The sequence below is a fragment of the Balaenoptera ricei genome, chromosome 20 (assembly GCF_028023285.1).
Source record: "Balaenoptera ricei isolate mBalRic1 chromosome 20, mBalRic1.hap2, whole genome shotgun sequence".
NCBI classification, from domain to species: domain Eukaryota; kingdom Metazoa; phylum Chordata; class Mammalia; order Artiodactyla; family Balaenopteridae; genus Balaenoptera; species Balaenoptera ricei.
The window spans coordinates 26,507,559-26,533,899 of NC_082658.1; the positions used below are offsets into that span (position 1 = coordinate 26,507,559).

Below are 26,341 nucleotides of genomic sequence, written 5' to 3' on the forward strand. Positions count from 1 at the left end.
TAAAGTTGGATTTTTGTTTAATTTAAAAGCCTCAAAAATAACAAGCAATATGTTTTTAAACATGTAGTAGACACAACTGTCTATTTTACAATATACACTGTACACAAGTAGGGCTTGGGCTGGTTGGGGTGGGTGAGATGAGGGGGAGAGGGATGAGGTTCAGGATGGGAAGGTGTTTTATCTGAATCCAGATTCGAGTTGAAATGCTGTGTCGTTTAGAAAAGAGAATTACTAGAGTGAGAAAAAAATTGATATGCTCATCATTGCCCCCCAAAAACCCTAAACTAAAAGCAGGCATGGGGGAGGTGAGTAACAAGAACAGGAAGAAGGGAGCAATTAAATAAAACTTCTTTAAAGCACACACAATACACAGTGTTCATCATCGGAAGTAGAGTATAAGGCAACTTTCTCCATAGAAAAAGGGGGGAATCAGGGAGTCCGTGGGTAGCTTTACTTTTTAAATAGAAAGTTGGAATGTGCTGGAGGAGAGCTGGGGTGGGGCAGGGGCATGTGGAGTGGAGGCGGCCTCTGGAGCCTCTCCGGAGGTGGAGCTGGATGCCAGTGGTGCCCTGGGTGCAGGGCCCCGGGGCACCTGCAGTGGCTGAGGGGGCCAGGGAGGTGCAGGAGAGGGAGGGGCATGGCACGATGCGACTCCGGCAGTGTTTGGGGGAGGGGGGGCTCACTTTGCTCCTCGACGGAGTGAAATTCATGTTTTTCCTTTGGAAATAAGGGTTCCCACTCGTCCTGGTTTAGAACGTCTCATTGGGCACGGCCACTGTCCACGGTCTGGGCAGGCCGGGAGCTTGTGGTGAGAGGGGAGGGCCAGGGCGGAGCCAAGGGGCTTCAGAAGGAGGTGAGTATGGGGGCAGTAGAGTCCCTTCCTGTGGGGACAGTCGCAGAACAGGAGGGAGGGGCGAGGGCGGGCCCAGGGCAGCTGTGGGCCTTCTTTCCTCCAGGGGCCCAGGCAGGACACAGGCAGGGGTCTGCAATCTGCGAGGCCTCCCGCCTCAGTTGGCCTTACAAGTTCTTCGTGACCAGGTGGGTCTTGTAATGCTTGGTGAGGTGGTCACTCCTCATGAAGCGCTTCTGACACTGGGCACACTCGAAGCGTTTGTCCCCTGGGAAGAGGAGATGCCAGTCAGTCACAGTGCCATGCCCCGGAAAAGGAGGCACACACATGAGGTGTGAGGGGCACCTGTGAAGCCGTGTCACCGGCCTACCTGCTGCTTACACAGTGCTCCCCATGAGCCACTGATGTGAACCTTTGTCAGTCCTCATCCCCCTCCCCCCCATCACTCTCCAGTCTACTTTGTTTCCATTCCTTGTGCCGTGCCAAACGCTGTACTTGTGCGCCTGCACCCAGGACGCTTCCCGTGTAGCCTGTCACCTACTTTCTTCTGATCTTTGTCTCTCTGACTAACCCCGGCTCAAAGTCCTCCCCCTCACAGGAAAACCCCACTCCCCTCTGACCTGCCAGACTGAGCCACACACCCGGGCTGGGTCTGCTGCTGTTCTGAGTACTTACTCTGCAGCCTGCAGAGGGTGGGCGCGACCTGCCCCGCCACGCTGGCCAGGAGCCCGAGTTTTGGGCCTCGTGTCCCCAGGCCCAGGACAGGCGTCTGCTCACTGGGGGCATCTGCCAGAACGGCAGTTCTCAAAGCATGTGCTGTGGACCACTGGAGACACCCAGGACAATCTTGGGTGGTAGATGCATGAACGATTTTCTACTTTATAGTTTTGTATTTGTTTGCCAGTACATTAAAACACTTAGCTATGATCCCAAGCCTGTGATGTGAAAAATAATACTGCACTGGACATAAAAGAGTAAAAATAGTGAAAAAAATAGTAAGTAAAAATAGTGAAGTGATTTAAGGAAAATCATTCGGTAAATAACAGTAGGAAAGGCAATGTGGGATAGTGACCAAGAGCGTGAACTTGGGAGCCAGAGGGCCTGGGTTGAACCAGTTCCACTAGTCACTGGCTGTGTGACCCGGCCCCCTCTCCATGCCTCAGTAAAATGGGCACAATCAAAGTACCGTCCCCATAGAGTCGTTATGAGGATTAAATTAGTTAATGGGTAGAATGTGTAGTATAGTGCCTGGCACAAGACGCCACTGATAGTTAAACAAGTATGCAGCTTATGGCAGAAGTCATCAAGGCTGTGCAACGCAACTGACCTCACTTTGGGAAACACTGCAATAAAGGAATGGCTTGCGAGACTTTCCGGGTAGTCCTGCACCCCGAGGAGACAGTCTGTAGCTCTCGCTCAGTGCCGCAGTTCCTTGGCCAGGCCAGGAGTCTCCATGTCGCTGAGGACAATGGAGTGGGGGTGGGGAGAGAGGCAGGGAGCGGAAGCGCGGAGTGGAGGGGCGGGGGGGCTGGAGGGTGCCGCAGGGGAGGGGAGCAGACCTGTGTGGGTGCGGGCGTGCCGCTGGAGCTCGTCACTCCGTGTGAACCTCTTCCCACAGAAGAACCAGTTGCAGACAAAGGGCCGCTCGCCGGTGTGCAAGCGCACGTGAGCCCGCAGTAGGGACGTCTTACGGAAAGTCTTGCCGCAGTCAGGGATGTGGCACACGTGCTTCTTTTTGCCCTGCTCTCCAGACCTGGGAATTGGGTTGAGGGTGGGGTAGAGGGAATGGGAAGCAGAAAGAGCGGGAGGTAGAGAGATGGGGGCGGGACAGGATGGAGAGAGGATGTGGGGTCAGGTCGGAGAGCACGGAGCCGCTACCTGGTCCCCTCTCTGTCTGTGTCCCAGGGAGGGCTTGGGGAACAGGACACACGCCAGGCTGGCCGCCTGGCCCGTCTCCTCAAATCACCTCTTGTCCCCGTCCTTGCAGTTGGGACACGTGCAGGCCATGCGGCGCCGCTTCTCCCCGGGCTGGGCCTCTCCAGCCAGGGCCTGTTCCATCTGCAGCTGGATCTGGGTGGGGCTCAGCCCACTGATGGTCAGGTTATTCCCAGAAACATTCTGCACTGTCAGCTGCTGCTGCCCTGTGGGGAGGAGTGGGGCAGAGTTCAGGGTGAGGAAGCCCAAAGGGGCAGAAGAGGGAGCCTGACCCCCTTCTTCCTTCCTGCACATAGTAAGGTTGACAGTCATAGCAGCTAATATTTTTGAGAGCCTGCTATGTGCCAGATACCACTTTAGAGATCTTAAATGTATTAATGCACTTAAGTTTCATAACCCCATGAAATAGGTACTATCATCCCCCTTTTACAGATGAAGAAACTGAGGCTCAAGATCACACATGTAGAACTTGTAGAATCTGGATGGGAACCCAGTCAACTTCAGAGTCAATGCCCAGAACCACTATACTACACAGGCCAAATTCACTTCCAGACGTTGCCCACATGGGTCTTGGAGTGTTTTTCCAGAATCTCCTCCAGCCTTAGGCCCTTGTGAGACACCAACTCTGCTCCCAGGAAAGTCTCCAGGGATTTCTGTTAACAGAGGGAGAGACAGTTCTATGGGCTTTGGAACAAATCAAGCCCTCTAGGACTTGCATAAAGCCATCAAAGCAGGGGGAGTGCCTGTGGGTGGACTCCTCGCAGGCCACTAAACCAAATGCATAAAGTGCTGGAAATTCATTGAAGGACGAAGGGAGGAGATTCAGAGAGCTCCCACTACCTTGAAAATTGCCCTTCACCCAGCTAAAGAATGCAACGAACCATTTGTGCTAGGTACCTACAATGTTCCTTTGATTATGTGCAAGGCTGCTTTCATACTGTAAATATCACCAAATGTTACCACTGAACTGAGAAGTGCAGCACAAGCCAGTCCAAAGGCTCCCTCCTTTCCTTCCAACCTTAACTCAAGGCTGCCCACGCCTGGGGCCGGGGGCCTTCCCTCACCGCCAGTGTTGGTGATGGTGACGGGCACACCCTGGACCTGGACACCGTTGATGTTGATGGTCTGCATGGCCTGGGCTGCCGCTGCCAGCTGGGCTGCGTTCAGGCTGATGATGCTCCCGGCAGGGGCAATCTTTGGCAGGGGACGCTCTTTCCGGAGAATTGCAGCCGAGTGCTTTTTGCTGGTCCCGCTCAGATGGGCAGCACGGGACGGAGGGCTGCTACAAGTGGTGGTGGAGGTGGTCGCAGCTGTTGCCGGGGGGCCGTCCTGGACAAGGACCGTCTGTACCTCACCAGAAGGTGTACGGATGTAAACCTGGGAGGGGCCAGAGAGAAAAAGTCAATGCCCCCTGAGAGCCCTGGCTCCTGCCCCCCCCCTTTTTTTTTTTGCATTAAAGAATGTTTATATCATCCATTCCCTGGTATAACACTCTTGTCATGTCTCCTGCATTGGCAGGTGGACTCTCAACCACTGCGCCACCAGGGAAGCCCTCCTGCCCCCTTTCAATGCAGCATCATCTCCCTGCCCAAGGGAGAAGCGGGTGCCTTTTTGTCCACCCAAGTCTTCTCCAACTAGCCCAGGCCTACATTCGCCCACTGTTGGTGTTCAACAAAAAGGGCTGATGGCATCCCTGTACTAAGCTGACAAATGCTGTTGATTTGAAACAAAACATTTAATTTACTTAGCATGGAAAAATATAATGCCAAATCTCCGACTTGAAGAATTAGAAGGCAGCTAAATGATGACCTCACAAAAGATGTGCTGTGAATGCTCATCAAAGCAATGAAAACAGCCTTTAGGAGGCACAATTAGTGGAGAGACTACTGTCTTTCTCCAATTCATACTAACAAGGATGGAACAATAAAACATAATGCTCATTGTTGCTAAGACAGTAGGGAAATAGGCACGTGTTCTTACGTCAGGGGGTGTGAAGTGGTCTAGGCTTGCTGGAGGGATATCTGGGAATATGTGTCCAAAGCCTTTAAAAATATGCATGTTAGAGCCTGAGAACGAGAATGAACCGTGTGGTATTGGATGGGAATTAGAGGTATTGATGGAAAACTCTTAGGTTTCAATATAAATAGAGAAATATAGATATAAATGTATGTATATATGTGTGTGCATGTCTGTATCTATCTTGGTATTACATATATATGTATAGGTATATTTATATATTCTTCTTAACTGTGTCCACTGAGAAAGGCTGAAAGCAGCAAAACTCCAGGAGCAATGAGCTCACCTAGCACCCAGCTCTTAGCTTCTAAATCCCATGCGCCACTAAAAGAAACCAGGGCTCCTTGGAGAAATAGCTGATTCGAGGACTGCGGTCAGGGGAAGTACAAGAAGACCTTGGAACACCTCTTATACCAGAAAGTAAGGAAATGCTCAAAGAATGGTGGTGACATGTGAAAAGAACACAAGAGCCAGCTTGGAGGGGCTCCCACTGGCTAAACATAGGATAATTTGAACATCAAAATAACAATACTAATGGATTATAACTCAGTGAATAAAACAGGAACCTATGAATCCATATTGACGTAAACAAATGGAGAAGAAAATGATAGAATTTAAAAAACTGTTATCACATCCTCCAATAAAAGGAACTAGGATTCCTAGGACAAATGGTTGATCCCAGGACTGGGGCTGGGAAAATACAAAGAATGAAGTACTGACACTTGCTACAGCATGGATGAACTTAGAAAACAGTGTACTAAGTGAAAGGAGCTAGCTGCAAAAGATCACCTATGGTAGGATTCCATTTACATGAAATGTCCAGAAGAGGCAAATCTATAGAGATAGAAAATGGATTAGGGCTTCCCTGGTGGCGCACTGGTTAAGAATCCGCCTGCCAATGCAGGGGACACAGGTTTGAGCCCTGGTCCAGGAAGATCCCACATGCCGTGGAGCAACTAAACCCGTATGCCACCACTGCTGAGCCTGCGCTCTAGAGTCCGCGAGCCACAACTACTGAGCCCATGTGCCTAGAGCCCGTGCTCCGCAACAAGAGAAGCCACAGCAATGAGAAGCCCGCGCACCGCAACAAAGAGCAGCCCCTGCTCACTGCAACTAGAGAAAGCCCATGTGCAGCAATGAAGACCCAATGCAGCCAAAAATAAAAATAAATAAATAAATTTATTAAAAAAAAGAAAAGAAAAGAAAATGGATTAGTGGTTGCCAGGGCTTGGGGCAAGGGGGAAATGAGGAGTGACCACTAAAGGGGTCTTTCTGAGGTGATGAAAATGTTCTAAAACTAGATAGTGGTGATGGTTGCATAACTCCATGAGTACACTAAAACCCACCCACTGCAATGTACACTTTAAAAGGGTAAATTTCATGGTATGTGAATACCTCAATAAAGCTGAAAAGGGGACTTCCCTGGTGACGCAGTGGTTAAGAATCCGCCTGCCAATGCAGGGGACACGGGTTAGACCCCTGGTCCAGGAAGATCCCACAACCCGTGGAGCAACTAAGCCTGTGCGCCACAACTACTGAGCCCGCGTGCCACAACTACTGACGCCCACGTACCACAACTACTGAAGCCCGCGCACCTAGAGCTCGTGCTCCAAAACAAGAGAAGCCATCGCAATGAGAAGCACGTGCACTGCAATGAAGAGTAGCCCCTGCTCACTACAACTAGAGAAAGCCCGTGCGCAGCAACGAAGACCCAATGCAGCCAAAAATAAATAAATAAAATTTAAATAAATTTATTTTTAAAAAAAGCTGATAAGAAAAAAAAAAAGAGACTGGGAGTATGTCACACAGATGCAAGAACCAACCAGAAAGAGCTCCAAATGGCCAGAGTTGAAACAATGTGAGCAACAAAATAAGTAACGCAGTACTGGATCGTAACCCAAAGTATAAAATAAATATACATGAGTCTCTACTGACATAAATACATGATCGAATAAAAAAATAAATGGTGGGACCTCCTTGGTGGTGCAGTGGTTAAGAATCCGCCTGCCAATGCAGGGGACACGGGTTCGAGCCCTGGTCTGAGAAGATCGCACATGCCGCGGAGCAACTAAGCCCGTGCGCCACAACTGCTAGGCCTGCGCTCTAGAGCCCATGAGCCACAACTACTGAGCCCACGTGCTGCAACTACTAAAGCCTGCATGCCTAGAGCCCGTGCTCTGCAACAAGAGAAGCCACCGCAATGAGAAGCCCGCGTACCGCAACGAAGAGTAGCCCCTGCTCACCGCAACCAGAGAAAGCCTGCACACAGCAACGAAGACCCAACACAGCCAAAAATAAATAAATAAATTTATATAAATAAATGAATAAATGGAAAAGAGACAAATCTTCCTTACAGAAGAATTCCAAATAATATTATACAGATACTTTCCCTTCCAGGATGTAGAGCTTAATTGTCACCCCCACTCCCACCCCTGATGGGAGACTTAGCAACTCACTTCCAAAGAATTGAGAAAGGGAGAAGTAGCAGCTTTGATGAATGAAGAAACCTGGCAGACACCACCTTAACCAAGTGATAATGGTTAACATCAGGGATGTTACATCATCAGAGATGTTGTGTACCCCTCATATAATGTGACGAAAAGAGGCGTTTCGTCTCCATGGTATTCTTTCCAAAAACCCATAATCCAGCCTGGGGGATATTCTATAGGATACCTGACCAATGTGCCTCTTGTCTGTCAAGATCATGGAAAACAAAGACTAAGAAGCTATCCAACCAGAGGGGCCTGGGGAGATATGCCCACAAGTGCAATGTGGTATTTGGATGGGATCCTGGAGCAGAAAAAGCACATAATTGATTAATTGATTGGATGGTGACATCCAATCAAGTCTGGAGTTTAGTGAACAGTAACATGCCAATGTCAGTATGTAAGATGTTTAACAAGGTGGTGGTGGGGGACCAGGTGAGAGGTATAAGACACTCTGTACTACCTTTGCAACCTTTCTGTAAATGTAACTTTTTTTTTTTTTTTGGCCGCACAGCAAGGCATGTTGGATCTTAGTTCGCTAACCAGGGATTGAAACCAGGCCCCCTATGGTGGAAGTCCAGCGTCTTAACCACAGGACCGCCAGGGAAGTCCCATGATAAGAGATTTTTTTAAATTAACTTTTTATTTTAGAATAAGTTACAGGAATTCCCTGGCAGTCCAGTGGTCAGGACTCTGTGCTTCCACTGCAAGGGGCTGGGGTTCGATCCCTGGTCGGTGAACTAAGATCCAACATGCCTTGCAGTCCGGCCAAAAAAGAAAATCTCTATCACAATAAAAGCTACTAAAATAAGTAGGCAAAAGTCTGATAAGGACTGAGATATTTACACAGAAAGTATCTCCTTACAAAATACTAATCCATTACAAAGAGAAAAAAAGTAACTTTAAGGTGCAGAAACCTGCTAAATATCACTTTAATCATCACCAGTACTGAGACAAATCGAAATCATGCACCTCCTTTTGGGATGCAGTGAGAACACAGCATCACTTCTTTGATATTTCTGAAAAAAAAAGTGTACAACTTGCATCTATCCATGAGGGAACATCACACAAACCTAAACTGAGGAACGTTCTACAAAGTAACTGGCCTTTTAAAGTGTCATGGTCATGAACATCAAGTAAAGACTGAGGAACTATTCCAGGTCAAAACAGACTAAGGAGACATGACAATTAAATGGAATGTGTGATACTGGATGAGATCCTTTTGCCACAAAGGAATCATTGCGGCAAGTGATGAGCAACCTGAATGGGGTCTGAATTAGACATCAGTGTGTTTACTTGCTAATTGCCTATGTTTGAAGGTTGTGCTGTTGTCCTCCTTGCGTATAAGAATTACACACTTTCTATAAAACATTTGGAAATAACAGAGGCATGGTGGCAACTTACACTCAAATGATACAGGGGGAAAAGTCACTTGTTTAAAAAAAAATTCTGCTGTGATTTTGATTGGGGTTATTTTTGATCCTTGGATTATTTAGGACTGTGGTTCTCAGTAAAAAGCAAACAAACAAACCCCATGTTATCTCTTAATAAATACACATCTCATCCTCAATTTTCTGGTATGTGCCCCTTTTGCAAATCATTGCTATTTTCTGCATATCTGAAGTTTCTGTTACTAGAACATTTTCTTTCCCACAATGTAGAGCAGAGGTCAACACACTTTATCTGTAAAGGGCAGAGAGTAAATATTTTAGGCTATGCAGGTCGTGAGGTCTCTGCCTTGTGGTGCAAAAGCCGCACAAATGGGCATGCCTGTGTTCCAATTACACTTTATTTACAAAAACAGATAGATGGGCCAGATTTGACCTCAGGGCTGAGGATTGCCAATTTCTCTGATACAGAGTATAATACATTTTTTAAAACGTGCATATCCTTTGACCCACTTTTAGGAATTTATTTAGCGATAAGATTAGAAACAGCCTAAATCTACAGTTGGGTAACAGACAGCACCTCACCTCCGGATACTGGAAAACTATGTCATCATTACAAAGTAATGCAGTAGCTAAATCTTTCTGCATACGTATGCTTATTTCCTTAGGAAGACCTGGTTCTAAGCCCTGCCTCCATCAGTCTCGAGACACAGGACCTCAGGGAAGGGAGGGGAGGCACTGCGAGGAGGAGCAGCAGGTATCGCCTCAGTTCTTCACCTTTAAGGTAGGTCTGATAAGGGAGCCTCACATTCACAGAAGGCCACGATTCATAGAAAACCCCTTGGCAGTATGCAATACACCAGAAAGGAGGAGGCACTTGAGGGCAGGCCTCAGATTTCCTGTGCGTCCGTTATGTCCACAGCTCAAACTCAAGGGCACTTCTCCACCTGGGAGACTACACAACTCCCTACTGCCGTCACTCTGATGCCTCGGTTCTCTCTACAGACAGCTGGATTATAAATTCCTCCATGGCAGGAGCTGGTTTTTATATTTTAAAAAATCCTTGTACAATTTTAAGTGTAGCCCCTGCCACACACAAGAGCCAGGGTGGGCCAGGGTGGAATAAGGACAAAAGTGTAGGTCAGAAATCTGAGTTGAATCCTGGCTCTTTTGTCATTTGTGCTCCGTGAGAGCTGGATACTGGGTAACTTCTCTGAGTTCCAGGTTCTTCATCTTCAACATGGGCCTAATCTCTGGCATTTACTAGGCTTACACAAAGCATAAAACCTGCCCTGCAAAGCCAAATAAATTTTAGTATTACAGCACCTTAATGAATGCCAAAAATAAGTTCCTGTTGAAGTTAGCATCCCAGAGGAATCTATCCTAAATGTTCCTGCTATGAAGCTAGGGTGCTTCTTCCTAATTTTTTTTTTTTCTTTGTCATTAACAATGATCAACATTTTTCTCATTGGTTTTCTTACTTTACATCAAATTCTATGGTTCTGACTAGAATTTTTTCATTCTTGCTATCATTCGGAGTATGTAATTCTAGAATAAAAAAATAAACTTTATTATTAAAAAGTATATATCTGCCTGCTACTCATCCCCCTGCCAAAAGACTCCCATAAAGAAAGTTTCCAAAATATAGGTACATAGGCATGTCACATCTGATTTCTAAAGATAAGCAGTACGAGGCCCTATGAACTGGCAGAAGTGGCCACTTATTACCCACCCCAAACAGTACTGACTCCCAACACTCAGGTCAGGTCGGGAGATGCATCAGCATCATCTAGGAAAGCAAGCCAGTGGGGATGGAGCATCAGCCGTTTAGAGCTGAGGAGGAGAGGGAGGCGCGTGCAGAGGGTGTGCGTGGTACCTGAGTAGGCGACGGCTCAGCAGCCTGGATCTGAAAGTTCTGGGAGGGCTTCTGGGGGACGGTGGGGAGTGTGGCGGATGCCGCCTGCACCACCCGCAGGGCCTGCTGGGGGATCTGCACTACCTGCTGCTGCTCGGCCTTGGGGGGCACCACCTGGACCTGCTGGACCACAGCTGGCTGGCCCCCACCAGGGCTCTGAACGATGAGCAGGTTGTTTCCTGCCTGGATGATGTTGTCCGCCGTGGTCTCGATCAGCACCGTCTCCACCTGTTCGGTCACGGCCACGGGGGGCTGGGAGGCAGGAAGACTCTTCTTCCTGGCTTTCTTGTTAGTCTTAGACAGCGGGGCCGGGGGGCTCTCCGTGAGGAGCTGAGTGGGGGCCCCGGTGTCGCTGGTGTTCACGAGGTTGTTGACAGGCAGAGTAAGTGTCACATTGCCCCCTCCACCTGTCAGCTTCACCACATTGGCCGCGCTCTGCACCGGAGTGGTGGTCGTACTCGACTTCTGGACAGGGGCCGGCTTGATGGGGACAGGCTTGTGACTGGATGGTGAGGGGGTGATGATGGCTTGGTTGGTGCCAGGGATGATCTGGATCTGGTTGGTGAGATTGGGCTGTACCTGGATGGTCTGAGAATTGCTCGCCTGAATCTGAGGGACCGCCTGGTACTGGATACTGGCATTCGATCGGGTCCCTTTGTTGATCATGGTTGGGTTCTGGATAGCGAACACCAGCTGCCCACCAGGATAGGACGCGCTCAGCTGTGACCCCTGAATCTGAAGTATGTTTCCTTTGGAGGACAAGATTCCAAAGCTATTCTTGCCGGGACTGAGAGGGAGAGGGGCAGGTTTGATAGGGACGAGTTTCCGTGGTGTGGGCTGCGGGGGAGCAGGAGGCGTCACTGCAGCTTCAACAGCTGGAGGGCCAATTTTGCTACATGTTGCAGCCAGCAGGGCTAAGGGAGATGGCTGGGAGTCCTGCAAAACACCACGTGGAGAGAAGGAGTGAGACATGAGGCCTGCTGCCCAGCCGCCCCGCCCTCTAAGATCCTCTCCTCTTCGCAGGCTCCTCCCCACTGGCGGGCAGGGAGCCAGCATCCTCTCCCGGCAGTGGCCCCTGTCTCCCCTTCCCCGCTGGTTTCTCCATTGAGAAATTAAGGGAGAAAGGGTGAGAAATGCCTTTCTCAGGAAGGAACTCCCCAGAAGCACCCCTTGACGGGGTGAACTAACAGCATGGGCTGACCGACCACTTACTCCCCACTGGCCTGATAGTGTCTAATGGGGACACGGAATCACCCTCAGCTTATAGATGGAGCTCCGTTAGCCCACCTTACTGAGTCATCAAGTGAGGAAGGACTGAGGAAGGGAGGGAGGGAAAAAGAAAGGGAGGGGGACAGGAGGAATAAACCCTTTGGAAGAGTGTTTTCCAGTGCTTGGGACATGACTTTTTCGACCAAGGAGGGCTGTTCTTTCGAAGCTACAAGGCAAGAGCCTCCAGGGTGCGGGGACACAGTCTCTGTTTTCCTTTTATGGCCAGTGGGGTCTGGAGGAAAGGACTTGAGTTTCATTCTGCTTTTCCCCCTGACTCAACTGTGGCACCTTAGATGAGTGGCCCTAGTTTCTTAGTTCAGAAAAAGTGGAAAACTGAACCCTCCCTGGTCTCATTGCCTCGGGGAGTTATAGTTAGCCAGGGCAGAGCTCAGTTGCGGTCTCATGTCAGCTTCAGTGAGTCCTTCAGCGAGGCTGATGCAGCCCCCAACCCTCAGAGCCCATCGCCCACTCGCCTGGGTGGTGGAGGCGGCAGGCTGAAGGTAGTCACTGGGACTGACAGCAGCAGTGGCAGCCATGCTGGTCTGTGGATCTGTTGGAAGAGAAGAGATGGAGTAATACCCGTGATGCCCGAAAAGAACCCAAGTCCCCTTGCCTCGGATTTTCTTTTTGCCTCTATTTGGGCTGCTTCCCCATGAGAGGTTAAGGACCTTTCCCCACACTTCCCCACTCAAGGTTAGCAACCCTACAACTCTTTCAGTAGATGACCTTCTCCCTTTCTCAGACTCAGCCACCTGAGGCTGTGAGGATAGCTGGTCCTGCCTCTATCGGACCGCCTCCTCCAACCATCATAAAGTCTAGGATAATGTGAAGATACCGAGATTATAATAACACTGGCTTCAGAAACTACGCTGTGCCACCTAATGGAGCCCTCTCTGCCGGGTACTGCTGACTCTCCCCAGCTAGACTGGAACCCCTATACGGTGGGCGGGGGAACCCCCCAGCTAATCCTGTGGCTCTGACCCAGGCTTCCTGCTCACTCCTGCTGTAGCCAGATGCCAAGCCAGCCTGGGAAAGAAGCATCTCGGGGCCAGGATCCCCGTCAAGGAGGACACACCCACTCCATGCAAAAGTCTTGAGCGCTTTATGCTCAGCCTTCACCACATAAGCACAATGGCCCAGGTATAGATTACATATAGCACACAGGTAATTACTTTAAATGAATTTACAGTTTTACATAGGATAATAGGCATAGCCCCATAGGTATCACTGAGATTAGCAGAGCTAATAACTGAATATAATGAGGATGAAAATATAATAAATCCTATTTTTCCTTAAATGTGTATATATTTCTATATATGAATATAGCAGGAAAAAGTCTAAAAAAAAAAGGGGACTAAAATGTTAAAAGCCATTATCTCCTGGTGGTAGATTTTTTTCTTCACTTAAAGAATTTTTCCCTTTGTTTTTCTGTATTTTCTCATTTTCCCCACAACGAATACACTCTACTATACTCGTTTTAAATAAAGGAAAATAAAGAACGTTGAGGAAGTAATGAAAGGAATCTCTACTCTGAACTTAAGTCTGATCTAAGAGAAATACAAGTAAAATGGAAATCAGGAGAATGTGGGGGGAAAGGATCTAAGCCATCTTATAGTTTATAAATCACTAAGGAAAAGAACACCAGGCAGAGAGTCAGACTTGTATCTTAGACCTTTGGAAAGGAGGTTTCCGGAGGTACTGAAACAGGAAGGGTATTACTCAGAGACTCCAAGAGGCAGAATGACTCAGGCATGGAGCCCCTGCTGGGCATGCGGCAGGAGGAAGACAGGCAGAGGTCAGGAAGAAGGCGGAGCCACTCACATTTCAGCTGCCTCTGGCTTCTCTCTTTGGGGGAACGATTCTTAAATGGGAAAGGTAAAGAAAAGGTAAAGCGGGAACTGCAACCCAGGACAGGTAAGTACAGTAGGCTCATCAAAGCCTTAAATGGTTTCCAGGCCCTAGGCCACATGAACTGCACTCCAGAGTAGGGAGACACTTTGCAGGCACACTTGCAAACTGTGTGAGGAGCCAGAGGGGAGCTCTGGGCAAAATCATATATGTGGATCCTGAAATATTACAGACACTGATCCTTAGCAAAATCCTAGAACAAATGACTGAACAGCAACTACAATTACTGAGGTAAGGAAGCAGTGATCACAAAGAATAAGCGTGGGGTTGCCAAAAAACAAGTCATGCTGAACAAACCTGTTTCTTTTTTGGGGGTTTTGGTTGGCTACATCAAGAGAATGGTATACACTGTGTACTTTATAACAACAAGGCATCTGACTGAAATGTTCATAGTATTCTTAGGAACGAGGAGGGAGAGAATTGCAGGCAGGATGATAGTCTGGTTTGGGGGCTAAGCTGAACATGCCTCCACCTAAGTGCTGAGAGCCAGGCCATCCTGAGCAGTTTGCTGCTACGATGTCAACCAGGGTCTCAAACTACGGGTGCATGCCAGGACCAGGATATGCAGGCTTCTCCTCGGAGGTTTGTGCTTTCTCTACCAGAATGTTTTATTCTTGTGTTTTCACTGTGATGATCATCTTTTAAAAATGAACATATACTACAGATCGCTGGGTGACTGCTGCTTAACCAAGGTTTGCACATTTCTGGGCCTGTGTGTGTGTTTACAACTGTACTGGTACCAAGTGGCACCACTCTAACTACATGGGCTAATTAAGACAACTCAATTCTGCACATGTAATTCATGATACATCTGTGCAAAGTGAGGAATGACGGCTCTTCAGAAGCCTGGAAAGACCATGCTGCTGGGCACTAGACACTGCAGGGTGGGCATGCGGAACTCAAGGAGCCCGGATGTCAAGTCTGCGCTGTGCTTACACTGACAGCAGCAATTTGGGTTCAGTCAACTGTTTTCCTCCCAAAATGATGTTGTTGATTTGAGTTTTATTGGCTTTTCTGTAGTTATTTAATTAAATTTTATAGGAACTAGATCGATGAGTTGATAAACAGATTTATGTGCATACATAATTAAGGCTGCAGCCTTATAATGAAAACAATCTAAGTTGACTGAAAAACATTTTCCCTTTAGAGCAGTGTTCAAACTATTTAGACCATGAACCACAGTCATAAAAACAATTTACATCAAGACCCAGTGTACGCATATACCCCCCCCCCACACACACACACTTCCCTGTCCTGTGCTGATGTAATAAGAATTTCCTGAAACAAAATTTGCCCTTGCTACATGTCATGGGCTTTGGTATTTTTCTACTCTATTTCATTTTTTAAAATGCCGGTTGTGACTCACTAAATTGGTTTTGTGCCCTAGAGGCTGGAAAACGCGGCTTCAAAGCAGTCTCTCCACCACCCAAGTTTGGGAAACCATGCAAAAGACCTAGAAGGCAAATTAACTTTATGGATGTCACAAAACTGAGGACTATAAACACAATGGGTGTCTGTATTAGGGTTCAAAGAGATCTTAAAAAACTGGTATGTGCAGTGCTTAAGAGCATGAGGCTCCAGACCGAAATGAGAATTTAGACTGTGGGATGGCTGAGGCATTCCTCTCCCAGCCTCAGTGCACCGTTTGTAAAACAGACGTAATGTCACCCTTACAGGATTCTAGGAGGCGTCAGTAATATGAAAAACACTGAGCACACAGGGGGTAATCAATAAATGGTGGTTTAAACTTTGAAGCTGAGTAAACACTGCACTTGGGTTAAGAAAAAAAAATCACATGCATATAGAACAGGAAGACAGAGCTTACTAGCGGTTCTCATGAGAAAAAGCCCCAGTGGTTTTGACTCAAAGTTAAATGGAAAGCAGTTAGAATCTAGATGTGGTGGCTGAAAAAGCTACTGCAATCTTGGACTGAATTTCCAGAAGTTCAGTCACAGAAGAAAATAAGAGTCCTCATCTGCTCTGCACTCGGGCCCCATCTGGAGTGTCAGGTTCCGTCCTGAGGGACATTTTGAAAGGAGGATTTTCAAATGGAGCTCGTTCAGAGGAGGGCAGCCATGGTGGTGACCAGGACACCAGAGGAGCGATACCCACCAGGGTGTTTATTCCATACATGTGTTCAATGGGTAGACTTTGGGGTGGAAATTTTGGTTTATTAGAGGGGACAACTTTCAAAAGATGGAATCAGTTGCCTCCTGAGGTAATGTTCTCCCTTCTCTGGAATCATTTAGCCAGAGGCAGGATGTGTGTCTCTGTCAGAGATGGGATGTCTAGATGGGGTGGGAAGTTGGACTAAATGATCTAGTTTGAGAATTTAAACTTGTTTATAATCCTCAAACCATGTTGCCGATGAAAACACAGGATGAGTTAGCTGCTGGCAGGGCTGGGAAGGGAAGGCAGGGGCTCTCCCAGGAGGCTCCCTTGGGCTCAGGTTCACTTAGCTAAAAATGGTGAATGACTCTCCCTCAGACATCCCCTGTTATGAAACTGAAGGACACTAGAACAGGACAGAATGCAAACAAAATGAAAACTGGCCCAGTGCTTATTCACCTCCCTTTCCCATCTCCCTCTCTCCCCATGCAGTCATTATCACCCTGGACTCAAACTGTCTGGAGACTGGGCTGGGCTAAGAGGCTCTTCAGTTAATAAGTTACAGCAGAGTCTTGACACCCTTGCAGACTGTGGGCGCTCCACCCACACTGTCTTGGTTGGTTTCATTTGCCTTCCCGGCTGGCCCCTGAAATACTCCTCCAGATTTCAAACCAGTGGTTTTAAGTATCTCTCCTAGAGCCACTCAGAGTTTTGTGGCCCCTGGGCTGTGGACCTGGGCAACCAAAACAGAGACTAATCTCCCTGCCACTGCAGAATTATATCCTGGGATTACCCATGAAAGGGAAAAGCAGCATTTCCAGTTGGTGTTTGGAAATGAACAGTGGTTAAGCAGCACAGGGACTTCCCTGGTGGCTGGGACTTCCCTGGTGGCGCAGTGGTTAAGAATCCGCCTGCCAATGCAGGGGACACGGGTTCGAGCCCTGGTCCGGGAAGATCCCACATGCCGCGGAGCAGCTAAGCCCGTCTGCCACAACTGCTGAGTCTGCGCTCTAGAGCCCGTGAGCCACAACTACTGAGCCTACGTGCCCCAACTACTGAAGCCCGCGCGCCTGGAGCCCGTGCTCCACAACAAGAGAAGCCACCGCAATGAGAAACCCGCACACCACAACAAAGAGTAGCCCCCACTCGCCACAACTAGAGAGAGCCCGTGCGCAGCAACGAAGACTCAATGCAACCAAAAAAAAAAAAAAAAAAATGTAGCACAGATGCCTAACTGCAGGACTATATTCAAAGGTACTTTAGAACCTCATTAATTTGGAGCCTTATATTTAAAATGTATAATTTGAACATAAATTGTGCTTAGCTTTTCCTTCATACTATTCAAAGCGAGGCTAAATAGTGTATGAAGCCTGCAAAGGGACTCTAAGGCATAGTTAGGGAACTGTTTTATACCACTGCCACTGTTTCAATCGTACCATTTGCTTTTAACAGCAGTTTATACCTGCTCACTGAAACCTACATTTAGCAATGTTGGTAAATGGGGTTATTGCATATTCTTGGAAGAAAAGGCTGCATTTCCTTCAGAGTGCTATCATTCAGACTTTCATTAATTTGGGTTGGCTAAAACTTTCTCAACAGTCCCCTGGCTCGTGAAGTTTTACGGTGATTTACTACATAAGCAACAGTAGCTCTCTTAGGCTGCAAGGAAAATTTCCAAGGCTATCAGACAAGCCTTCCAGACAGGGGTTGGGAGGCATCCCGTGCCTGATAGGACCACACCTGACTTTCCTTTTCCCCATGCTGGAAGCCAATTTAATTCCAAAACCAGGGGAAAAGCATCCCCTGAGTGTCCCGGCTCTTGATGTACATACAGATCGTTCATCTGCACCTCCGTCCCTCCAGCTACAGCTTCCTCCCTTCTCGGCCAAACTTAGTGGAAAAGCTGCCAGCACTCTGCTTCCCCCTCCTCTCTCACTTGGACTTTCACCCCAGCTCTCTACTGACACTGCACTTGCCCAGGTCACGAGGGACCTCCTCATTGTTAAATCCAACTGACCCCCTTCAGCAGTTTCTGACCCGTTGACGATTCCCTCCTCTTTGAAATCCTCATGGATTTTCTCCTACCTCTCCGGCCAACTCTTCCCTTTGTGGGCTCCTCTTCCTTTTGCCACCCCTTCAATACAGATGTTCCTTAACATCATCTTTCTCACCCAACACCCATTCCATGAGTGACTGTGCCCACTCACATGGCTTCAGGTACCTTCCACAGGCTGAGGACTCCCAGGTCTATGAATGGCCTACATCTGCCCTCTGAGTGGCGCACCAGTACATCCAGCCCTCTGTGGGCCTTCCACTTGGGCTGGCCACAGAACTTCCAACACTGAGCTGTCACCTTTGCCCAATCTCTCCCCAGCTTTCTCACCCCCAGCCACCACGGGCCTCCTTCCAGATCCTTGAAGAGCCTCCATCTCTGCCGCTGCCCTTTCCTTGCTTAGAGCTCTCTTCTTCTCTCTTCACTAGCTAACACCTACTCACCCTTCAGGTCTCAGGCAGGTTTTTTTTCCCCCCCGGAGAGCCCACTATGTAATGTAACAGGTATGTCATTTCCTCAGAGAGGCCTTCCAGGACCCCTGAGATGAGGTTAACTCCGCTGGTAACTCACCACCCATTAAATAATCATGGGCTTAATGTCTCTCTTCCACACTCATGGAAGGGTGGCCCAGGTCTGTTTTCACCGCTGAACTGCTACATCAAGCCTAACACAGCACAGCGACACTTCAGTGCCTGCAGGCTGAATGAATGATGAATATTTTTGGTTAAACCAGCCTCTCAATCACAAGGAAACCTGAACGCCATCCTCATCACCATTCAGTCAGCAAGTCCTCCTGGGTCCACCTCCTAAATACAAACCTCTCTCCATCTGCATTATGCTGGCGTTAACCACCTTCGGCCCAAAGCCTTCAAAATGGCTTCCCAGCCTCTGGCCTAGCCACCTCTAATCCAGCCTCCACCATCTGGTCTGAAGACTCTTTTAAAATGTAAATCCCACACAGTTACTCCCCACATTAAATCCTTCAATAGCTTCCAAAGGATTTTAAGATAACCTTATAAAGGCCGAAACAAGCCGCCCCCTCCCTCCCTGCACCTCCCCCTCTCCTGCTTTATCTCTTGCCCTTCCAACTCTCCGGACAAACACTTCAGTTTTTTCCATTTCGGGAACTACAACATGTTCTCTCTCACTCGGAGCCTAAGCACACTTGCTCCCATTTGTCTGGCCAACTCCGGTCCCTCTTCAGAGCTCATTTATAACTCTCCTGACATCTTCCCTCCTGCTCCCCAAGTCTGGGGCAAGTGCCCCTGCTCTGTGCCAGTGTATATGCCCCACGGCACCCCTCACAGAACTCCCCCCACCCCCCATGACGGAGCAGGGAGTGCAGCTCTGTTCTAGGGCTCTTTCCATAGGCTGACTCAGGGAGCAAGCACCACGTAACAGGAAGAGGCCTCAGGTGGGACCCCAGAGCCCCGGCCATCAGACTAGGGGCTGTTCCACTGGTCTTTCACTTGAGACTACTACTCTTGAGACGGGCTGAGAGAGAAGGGATCCAAAGAAATACCACAACAGCAGGCTCTGGGGAAGAACTTGGCTCAAACTCCACAGCCAAGCCTGGGGGTAGTAGGTTTTTATTGCCTTGTGGGGTCCTACCACCCTGGCTATGGCCATCTTGGCTGTCTGCTACGGTACTTCCCCTGGAGGAATTTCACTCTGTGTAGACAGTTCTCCTGCTGGCTATTTTGGTCAGCTCAGTTGGGCCTGAAGCCAACAAAACCGTTCCTAAGCCCAGTCTTTTCCAGTTGCCTAGCCTGGAAGAATTCAGAGCTGGTGAGGGAAAAGCAAGCCACAGCTGGTTTTAGAGAACAAAGTTGGACCTCAAAGGGAGCTGACAAATGGGCTTAGAGAATAAGCTTAGCTGGAGAAAGGATCAAGAAAGACTCCAAATTGCTCTGAGCATTTCTGAGAAGCAAATCTCCAACAACTATAATAACCATATAAAGAGCTCCGTAACAGTAAAAGGAATTTCATTGACTTTCCATGAAATGAGAACAGTTCTGGGCGTGGCTAATGCCACAGGCTAAAGAATGGAGATCTTGTCTCCACCCAGTTATTGAGCCATCCTGTCTTCCCTGTTCCCAACTTTGACCCCAGCCTCAGCCCGTGACCCTGATGTGAGTCCACAATTACATCAAGAAGTTAAAATTCCCTTTATAAGCCAAGATCCATTATTTCTCTCCTTTTCAAGCAAAACTCCTTGCAAGGGTCACCCATACTTGCTGTCCCTCATTTCTCTCCTGCTAGTCTTTCTTGAACCTGTTCCAGCCAGCTTGCCCCCTCCCATCCACACCACAAAAACTGCTCCCACGACCAGTGACCTCCACGTTGCCAAGTCCGATGGTTAATTCTTAGACCTCAGCTGGTGTTGATCTGACAGCTGGCCCCTCTTATCTTGAAACAATTTCTTCACTTGGCTTGTAGGGTGGCCTCCTACCTCTCCAGCTGCTTCTTCTAAGACTCCCTTGCTGGGTCCTTGTCTGAAACTCTAAATGGTTGGGCTGCTCCAGGGCTCAGTCTTAGTCTTGGGACCTATTTTTCTTCTGTCTACACCTATTTGCTGGGGGATTTCATCTAGTCTCAGAGCTTTAGAAACCAATAATACATATAGATTCTATATAATGATGACTCCCAAACTTATATCTTCAGACTTGTATATCTGACTGCCTACTGACATCTCCACTTGGATGTACTAATAAGCAACTCAAATCTTCCTAGCCCCAAACAGAGCTCCTGTTATCTCCCTAATTCTGTGCCTTCTTCTGACTCCCCCACGGCAGTGAATAGAACTCCATCCTTTCAGCTGTTCAGCCCTAAAACCTTGGGAGTCATCCTTGACCCTTCTTTTTTCCACTCTACACTTGTCAGTAAACACTTTCGGCTCTACCTTCAAAATATGTTCAGACTCTGATTGCTTTCACAACCACTTCTTGTTAACACCCAGGTTCACGTCCCCATCATCTCTCACTTGGATAACTGCGAAAGCCTCCTAGCTGGGCTTCTGACCTTGTCCTTGCTGGTTTATTCTCAACACGCATCCAGAGATCCATCAAACTTAAATGAAATCACGTTACTCCTCTGCTCAGAGCCCCCAGTACATTCCGTCTCCCAGTCAAAGTAAGAGTCAAAGTCCACATCATGACACATAAGGGGCCCATGTGACCTCTCTGACTTATCCCTGTCACTCTCCCTCATTCACCGCTTCAGCCACGCTGGCCTCCCTGCTGTTCCTGAACATGCCAGGTATGGCCCCTCTTCAGGGACTTTGTACTTGCTGTTCTCTCTGCTTGAGTTCTCACCACCCCCTCCCCAGATTGAGCCTGGCTCAATCCCTCCCTTCCTTCAGGGTTTTACTCAGACTCCCCTCCCGGACCACCCTATGTAACCGCTCCTCTCACTTCTCCTGTCCTCTATTTGGTTTTTCCCCTTAGCGCTTCTCATTGTCTAGTATCTACTAGTTAGCCTTATTTATTGTCTCCCACTAAGATGTAAGCTTCCTAAAGGCAGGGACTTCTCTCTGTCTTACTTAGTGATGCACCCCCCACCCGCCCACCCCACAACCTGGCATACAGCAAGTGCCCGATATATGCTTGTTGAGTGCATAAATGAATGAATCCTGGAGGCTGCAGAGCAGGAGAGCCTGAGTAGAATTTAAGAACCAAAGAAGAAAACCTGCAGACTTGCATATCCTGGCACTAGGCTGGGATCCACTCACCAGGTCAGCTCTGCCGATCCAGTCCCAGAAGAAACTCAACTTTGCCAGTCACCTCACACGGGGACGAGAGCCTGTGCGTGGACCAGCATGGTCTGGTCTTTCTCCTGGACAGAACTCTCAAAGCCCATACCTCATCACCACACACCGGGCACCACATCTCAATGCTTCTTTCAATTAACAAGTACTGGAAAGAAGTTCTATTCCAAGTGAGTTAAGACGACGTGCGTACCTGCTGTCTGAATACCTCTTATGTGTCTCCACCCTGAATCTCTCTCCTGAAAACGTGACCGTGTCGTTTGCTAGTCTGCATCCTATCAGACTGGAAGGGACCCTGGAGAAGTGAGTGGGGACACGGGGCAGCCAGCAGGGGATGGTGAGAACTCTTCACTCTGACAGAAGCAGTCCCAGGAAATGGTACAAAAATACTGGGCCTCAGAACTGTCGAAAACAGGAGAAAAAAAGAAACCAAGACATACTTTTCCCCACTAAAGAATATCATGAGGCACAAACACGTGCTCTCTGCTTTGTGAGTCGTTTCACACGTTCATCCGGGGCTACGATCGGTTCTGAAATGAGTAGTGACTTCATTTCCCCTGGGACGAGAGGGCTGGCTCACCATTTACTTTTTTGATGGCTGGGAAATGTTTTGGTCTGTTCTGAGGCTAGTCTGAGAAGACTCCCAGTTAGACACTGGCCAGGGGCAGAAATATTCCACATCCAATCACGTGGCCCTGCCTGCTGTCTCTTACTGCCTATTTACACCCTCTGAAAGGCAGCTTTGTGATTCCACCAAGTCCCCTAGAAGAGGTAACAAACACCCCAAAGAGGAAGCTCTGGAGAGAGGACATTTGGGAGTGTGGAGGCCAGTGCCTGCTGGTTCTTGAGCCATTTTCACTGCATGGCTGAGATGAAGAGACCACCTAACAGCCTAAATCACAGCATGGGGACAAACACTTCTCAGTGTGGTGGCGCTTCTGGCTAGGGACAGCATGCAGTTCCGATGCTGAAACAAACTATAGCTTGGGGAAATGGCCAAAGGAAGGATTCAAACAGCTGGGTCTGCAAGCATGTTCTTCCCGTGACACAAACAGCCCTGACATCTCAACACTGCTTGGAGCTGCTCACAGAGGGTAAACTGAGAAGCAGCAAAACAGGGCACTTAGCTCTTTACACTCCTCTGCTCCTGAGTGGAGCTCATCTCCCAAGAGCATGCCAGCTCGAAGCCCATCCTCATGAGAAGCAATCCCCTATGCTAGTGGTGGCCTCAGAGCATCCGCAAAGACTGCGACCTAGACGTGCAGTGGAAGTGGTAGCGTCCCTCAAGCTGCCAGTGCTGACTCAGCTTGCTCCTGGGCTCTCTTCTCAGCCTCGAGTGAGGCAGTAGAAAAATCAGTTTTCCATTCTGGAATCCTGTCAACTGGAACAAATCAACCAGTGCTACCTGGGAACATCTCCACAAGGGCAATCTCTAATCTCCTTCCTACTCAAGCTGACAGTGCCCTTAAGTTAGTAATGCCCCATGTTTTTTTTTTTTTTTTTTCACATGCCCCATGTTTTTACCCACTTCATTCATCTTTCCACCCAGCTCCAACAGATAACTGACAGCAAAGTGAGACCTCCCCACCCTGAGGTCTCCTAAGAGAATGCTGCTAGCCAAAAAAAGATCTGATAACCAAGGAAGTAGTTCTTCAGAGAGAAAGAAACTTTCAACTATGTTCAGAAATATAAAGATCTAAGTGCTGGCACTATGAAGGAAGAAATAAAGAGAAAGCTTTTTTCCCTTCCTTCAACAGAAGGAAGTCACAAGAGGAGTTGCACGTGGATCCAAACAAAAGCAAAGCAAAAACAAAAAAGCAAAAACATCAACAAATGTACTCCATAATGGTGTCCATTTCTCGGCCCATCTTGGCTTCCAGCCCACCACGGAAACCAAGTGTCCTCGCTTAGAACTTGCTGGGAAGACGTTCACAAATCCAGTTAAGCTGCTCAAAGGGACGCTCCAGATGTATCACCCAATACACTAATAAGAAAATATTGGAGCTTCTCCAAATAGATTTTGCTCTAAGTCTGCAGCCCACAAGGTTTCAGATTGGACAATGTAACCATTTAAACTCAGAAGTGTTCACATCTCTACATTTTCTGATACTCTACACACCCAGTGTTTCTCTGCATCTTTCATTCTGTGGCTATTGTTCCATCTCCTCCAAAATATTTCCTAAGTTTTTCAATCTTTGGAAGTAAGGCTTCCAATTTGTGTGTCTACAGAGAAGGGATAAAGGTAAGTCTTAGAAGAACATGCTACATTTCCATCATATAGATGGGAGTGAGCAAGGTCTAGAAGACCGCTAAACCCAAGCCAATACCAAGGTCTACTGGTTAGCTGCAACAAGCTTAAATGTTTTCAAAAAGGCCCTGGTTGGGCAATACTTGCGTAAATCAAGCTTGGGAATGATCACATACCTATAGCAAAGAACTGTTTAGGGTACAAGAGACTATGTAACTTCTCTGAAAGGCTGCTATTCATCAACAGAAGAACTAGAAATTTCAAGGCCAAAGATATCAAAATGAACTGTCCTCTCTGCTGTCATGCCATGAGGCTCCTTCACCCAGGCATTTGCCAGAATCTTCTTAAAGTTTCTTCTCTCCTCTGACAAGCCTCCAGAGGCCCAAACTTAATAGAATCTGAGAGAAAAGAGCCTGCCAGTCTATGTGCTGTCAACAGTGAGGCCAAACTCTTCCTCCTGGAGTCAGTTCTCCCTGCTGAGCAGTCAGGTGACGCTCCAATTATGAACTAACTCTACTTGGGTCTCCTCGGCAAAGAGACTGTGTCTTTAGCAGCCTAGCTCAGGGGGCTCATAATTATGTCAGACCAGCTTTTTGTTGTTGTTGTTGTTGTTGCTGCTTTTAAACAAAGAGGTTAAGCCTCTGTACAACCAAGTGGAAGAACCAGAATTAGAAAACTTACCAATCGCCCCAGCCAATGAGAATCCATTTCCAACAGGTATTAATGCCTGTTAGAAGCCACTGGAACACTGACATCATCAGCCCAATTGATAGGTTGTCTGACAGATTCGCCCCCTTCATCGCACACAAGAATTTAAAACAAAACAAGACACTGCAGTTATATTCATTATTGCAGACAACAGGTTTCTTTGTGTTATCAAATCAAAATTACTCCTGTGGTGTGGACTCCACCATCATTCCCTTCAAAGCCTAACTGTGAGCTGGCCAACACCCTAAACTTTCTAGCCCAAAAAATCTTATCCAAAATACCAACTCAACACTTAGCCCTCCACTGTGATACTTAATGCCTTCTGGGGTACAGGATGCAAGTTTTAGACAGTGCATTGCCAGTGTACCTTGCAACAATCATCACCCTTCTATCTGCAATGAAACCCATGTAACGGGGGACCATGGGCCAATTGTTTAAAGCAGAACTATCGGCTCCTCCCTCCCTTTCTCTAAGAAAACAAATAAGTGAGCAAGAAGTAGCCTCAGAAGAAACAAACTTCGGGAGAATGTGCACTGAGAAAAGCCAGACTGAGTCCCTCTGGATCAAGTTAATTAAGAAACAATTAGACATGACAGTATATTGGAATCAAAACCAAGGAATGAAGTGAGGACAAGTTTCTCAATGGCCCAGATGAGAAGACGCAGTTCCTTTTCATCTAAAATTAGAAAACCACCAGGAACATAAGCCAAGAAGCATGGGTAGGAGGCTGAGAACCGTAATGGGGACGAAGGTGGGGTGGAGGAAGAAAGTAAGCATCCATTTTGTTTTATTTCTTCTGTCATTCCTTAGGTTTGCTCCTGACCTTTGGGATTCAGCAGTCCCCTCCCTCCCCCGCCCGGGATGTCAGGTTAACAGGCTGGGAGCTCTGTCAACAAGTTCTTAAACGTTTCACAATTCTGCAAAGAGCTGGCATATAATCTAGTTGCAGGTTCAAGGATGCAAGTGAAAATATTAAAAGGTTTCTGCCCACTCCGCAGTCTAAGGCGAGAGATCATCTGCCTAGGGAGTGCCCTCGTGTCCTGACACCATCTCTCGACTGGGATACATCACTAACTAGGTTGGCTTCCACGCCCAGCAGTGCCTATGTGGTTGGCGCCGTCGGAATTTCAAGCATTCCCCCGCCCCTCTCTGCACACGGGAGAACCTTGAATTGCGGATGGGCACCTAGAGTTAGAGTGCAAGAGGGTCCCCGAACACAGAACAAGCGCACAAGACGTCGACCGCCTCCTCAGAGCAGACCCAGGCAACGTCTCCGGGCCTGGCAGCGCTCACGCGGGTCGGCCACCGGGCGGAGGGGGTGCCAGGCCCGGCCTGGGTGCCCGCTCCTCTCGCCAGCCCCCGGAAGCGCCGCCCTCCAGCCCAGCGGGCTCGGAGGGGGCGGGGAGTCGAACGCCCCCTTCCGGGTGCCTCCGCCTGGCTGGCCAGCCCCGCTCCTCCTCCGGGCGGGAATCCTCCCTCCCCGCCCCTCCCGGAGCCGGGCCCCGGCGCCAGGCCCGGCCCCAGGGGGGAACCCCCAGCCCCGGCTCCTCCTCCCTGCGGCTTCTGCCCGTCTTCCCGACCCTTGAGAGCCGGGAAGACCCCGCCGGCAGCGGCCAGGACCCACCGCTCATTACGACATCTTCCTCCCGGGCCTCCGCCGCCTCCGCCGCCACCGAGAGCCTGACACCGC

The 26,341-nt window shown here is 48.5% G+C and overlaps 1 protein-coding gene across 3 annotated transcripts; it reads right to left on the bottom strand.

Moving 5' to 3' along the window:
- SP2 (Sp2 transcription factor) lies at positions 1–26,341 on the bottom strand. Of its 3 annotated transcripts, XM_059907600.1 has the most exons (8): positions 26,276–26,336; positions 24,625–24,737; positions 12,333–12,409; positions 10,552–11,526; positions 3,850–4,162; positions 2,817–2,991; positions 2,410–2,603; positions 1–1,118 (listed from the first exon to the last, which is right to left on the bottom strand). In XM_059907600.1, the coding sequence occupies exons 3-8, from the start codon at positions 12,393–12,395 to the stop codon at positions 1,018–1,020; spliced, it is 1,821 nt and encodes a 606-aa protein (XP_059763583.1). In that variant the 5' UTR covers positions 12,396–12,409; positions 24,625–24,737; positions 26,276–26,336; the 3' UTR covers positions 1–1,017. The 3 variants fall into 3 exon arrangements, with proteins under 3 accessions (XP_059763583.1, XP_059763584.1, XP_059763582.1); XM_059907601.1 differs by lacking the exon at positions 24,625–24,737 and having other exon boundaries at positions 10,675–11,526; positions 26,276–26,341; XM_059907599.1 differs by lacking the exon at positions 24,625–24,737 and having other exon boundaries at positions 26,276–26,341.

Coding starts and splice junctions, on each gene's coding strand:
- SP2 (XM_059907599.1), bottom strand. Junction 2,992..3,849: donor CACCATCACCAACACTGGCG/GTGAGGGAAGGC, acceptor TCCTCCCCACAG/GGCAGCAGCAGCTGACAGTG. Junction 2,604..2,816: donor TGCAAGGACGGGGACAAGAG/GTGATTTGAGGA, acceptor CCCAATTCCCAG/GTCTGGAGAGCAGGGCAAAA.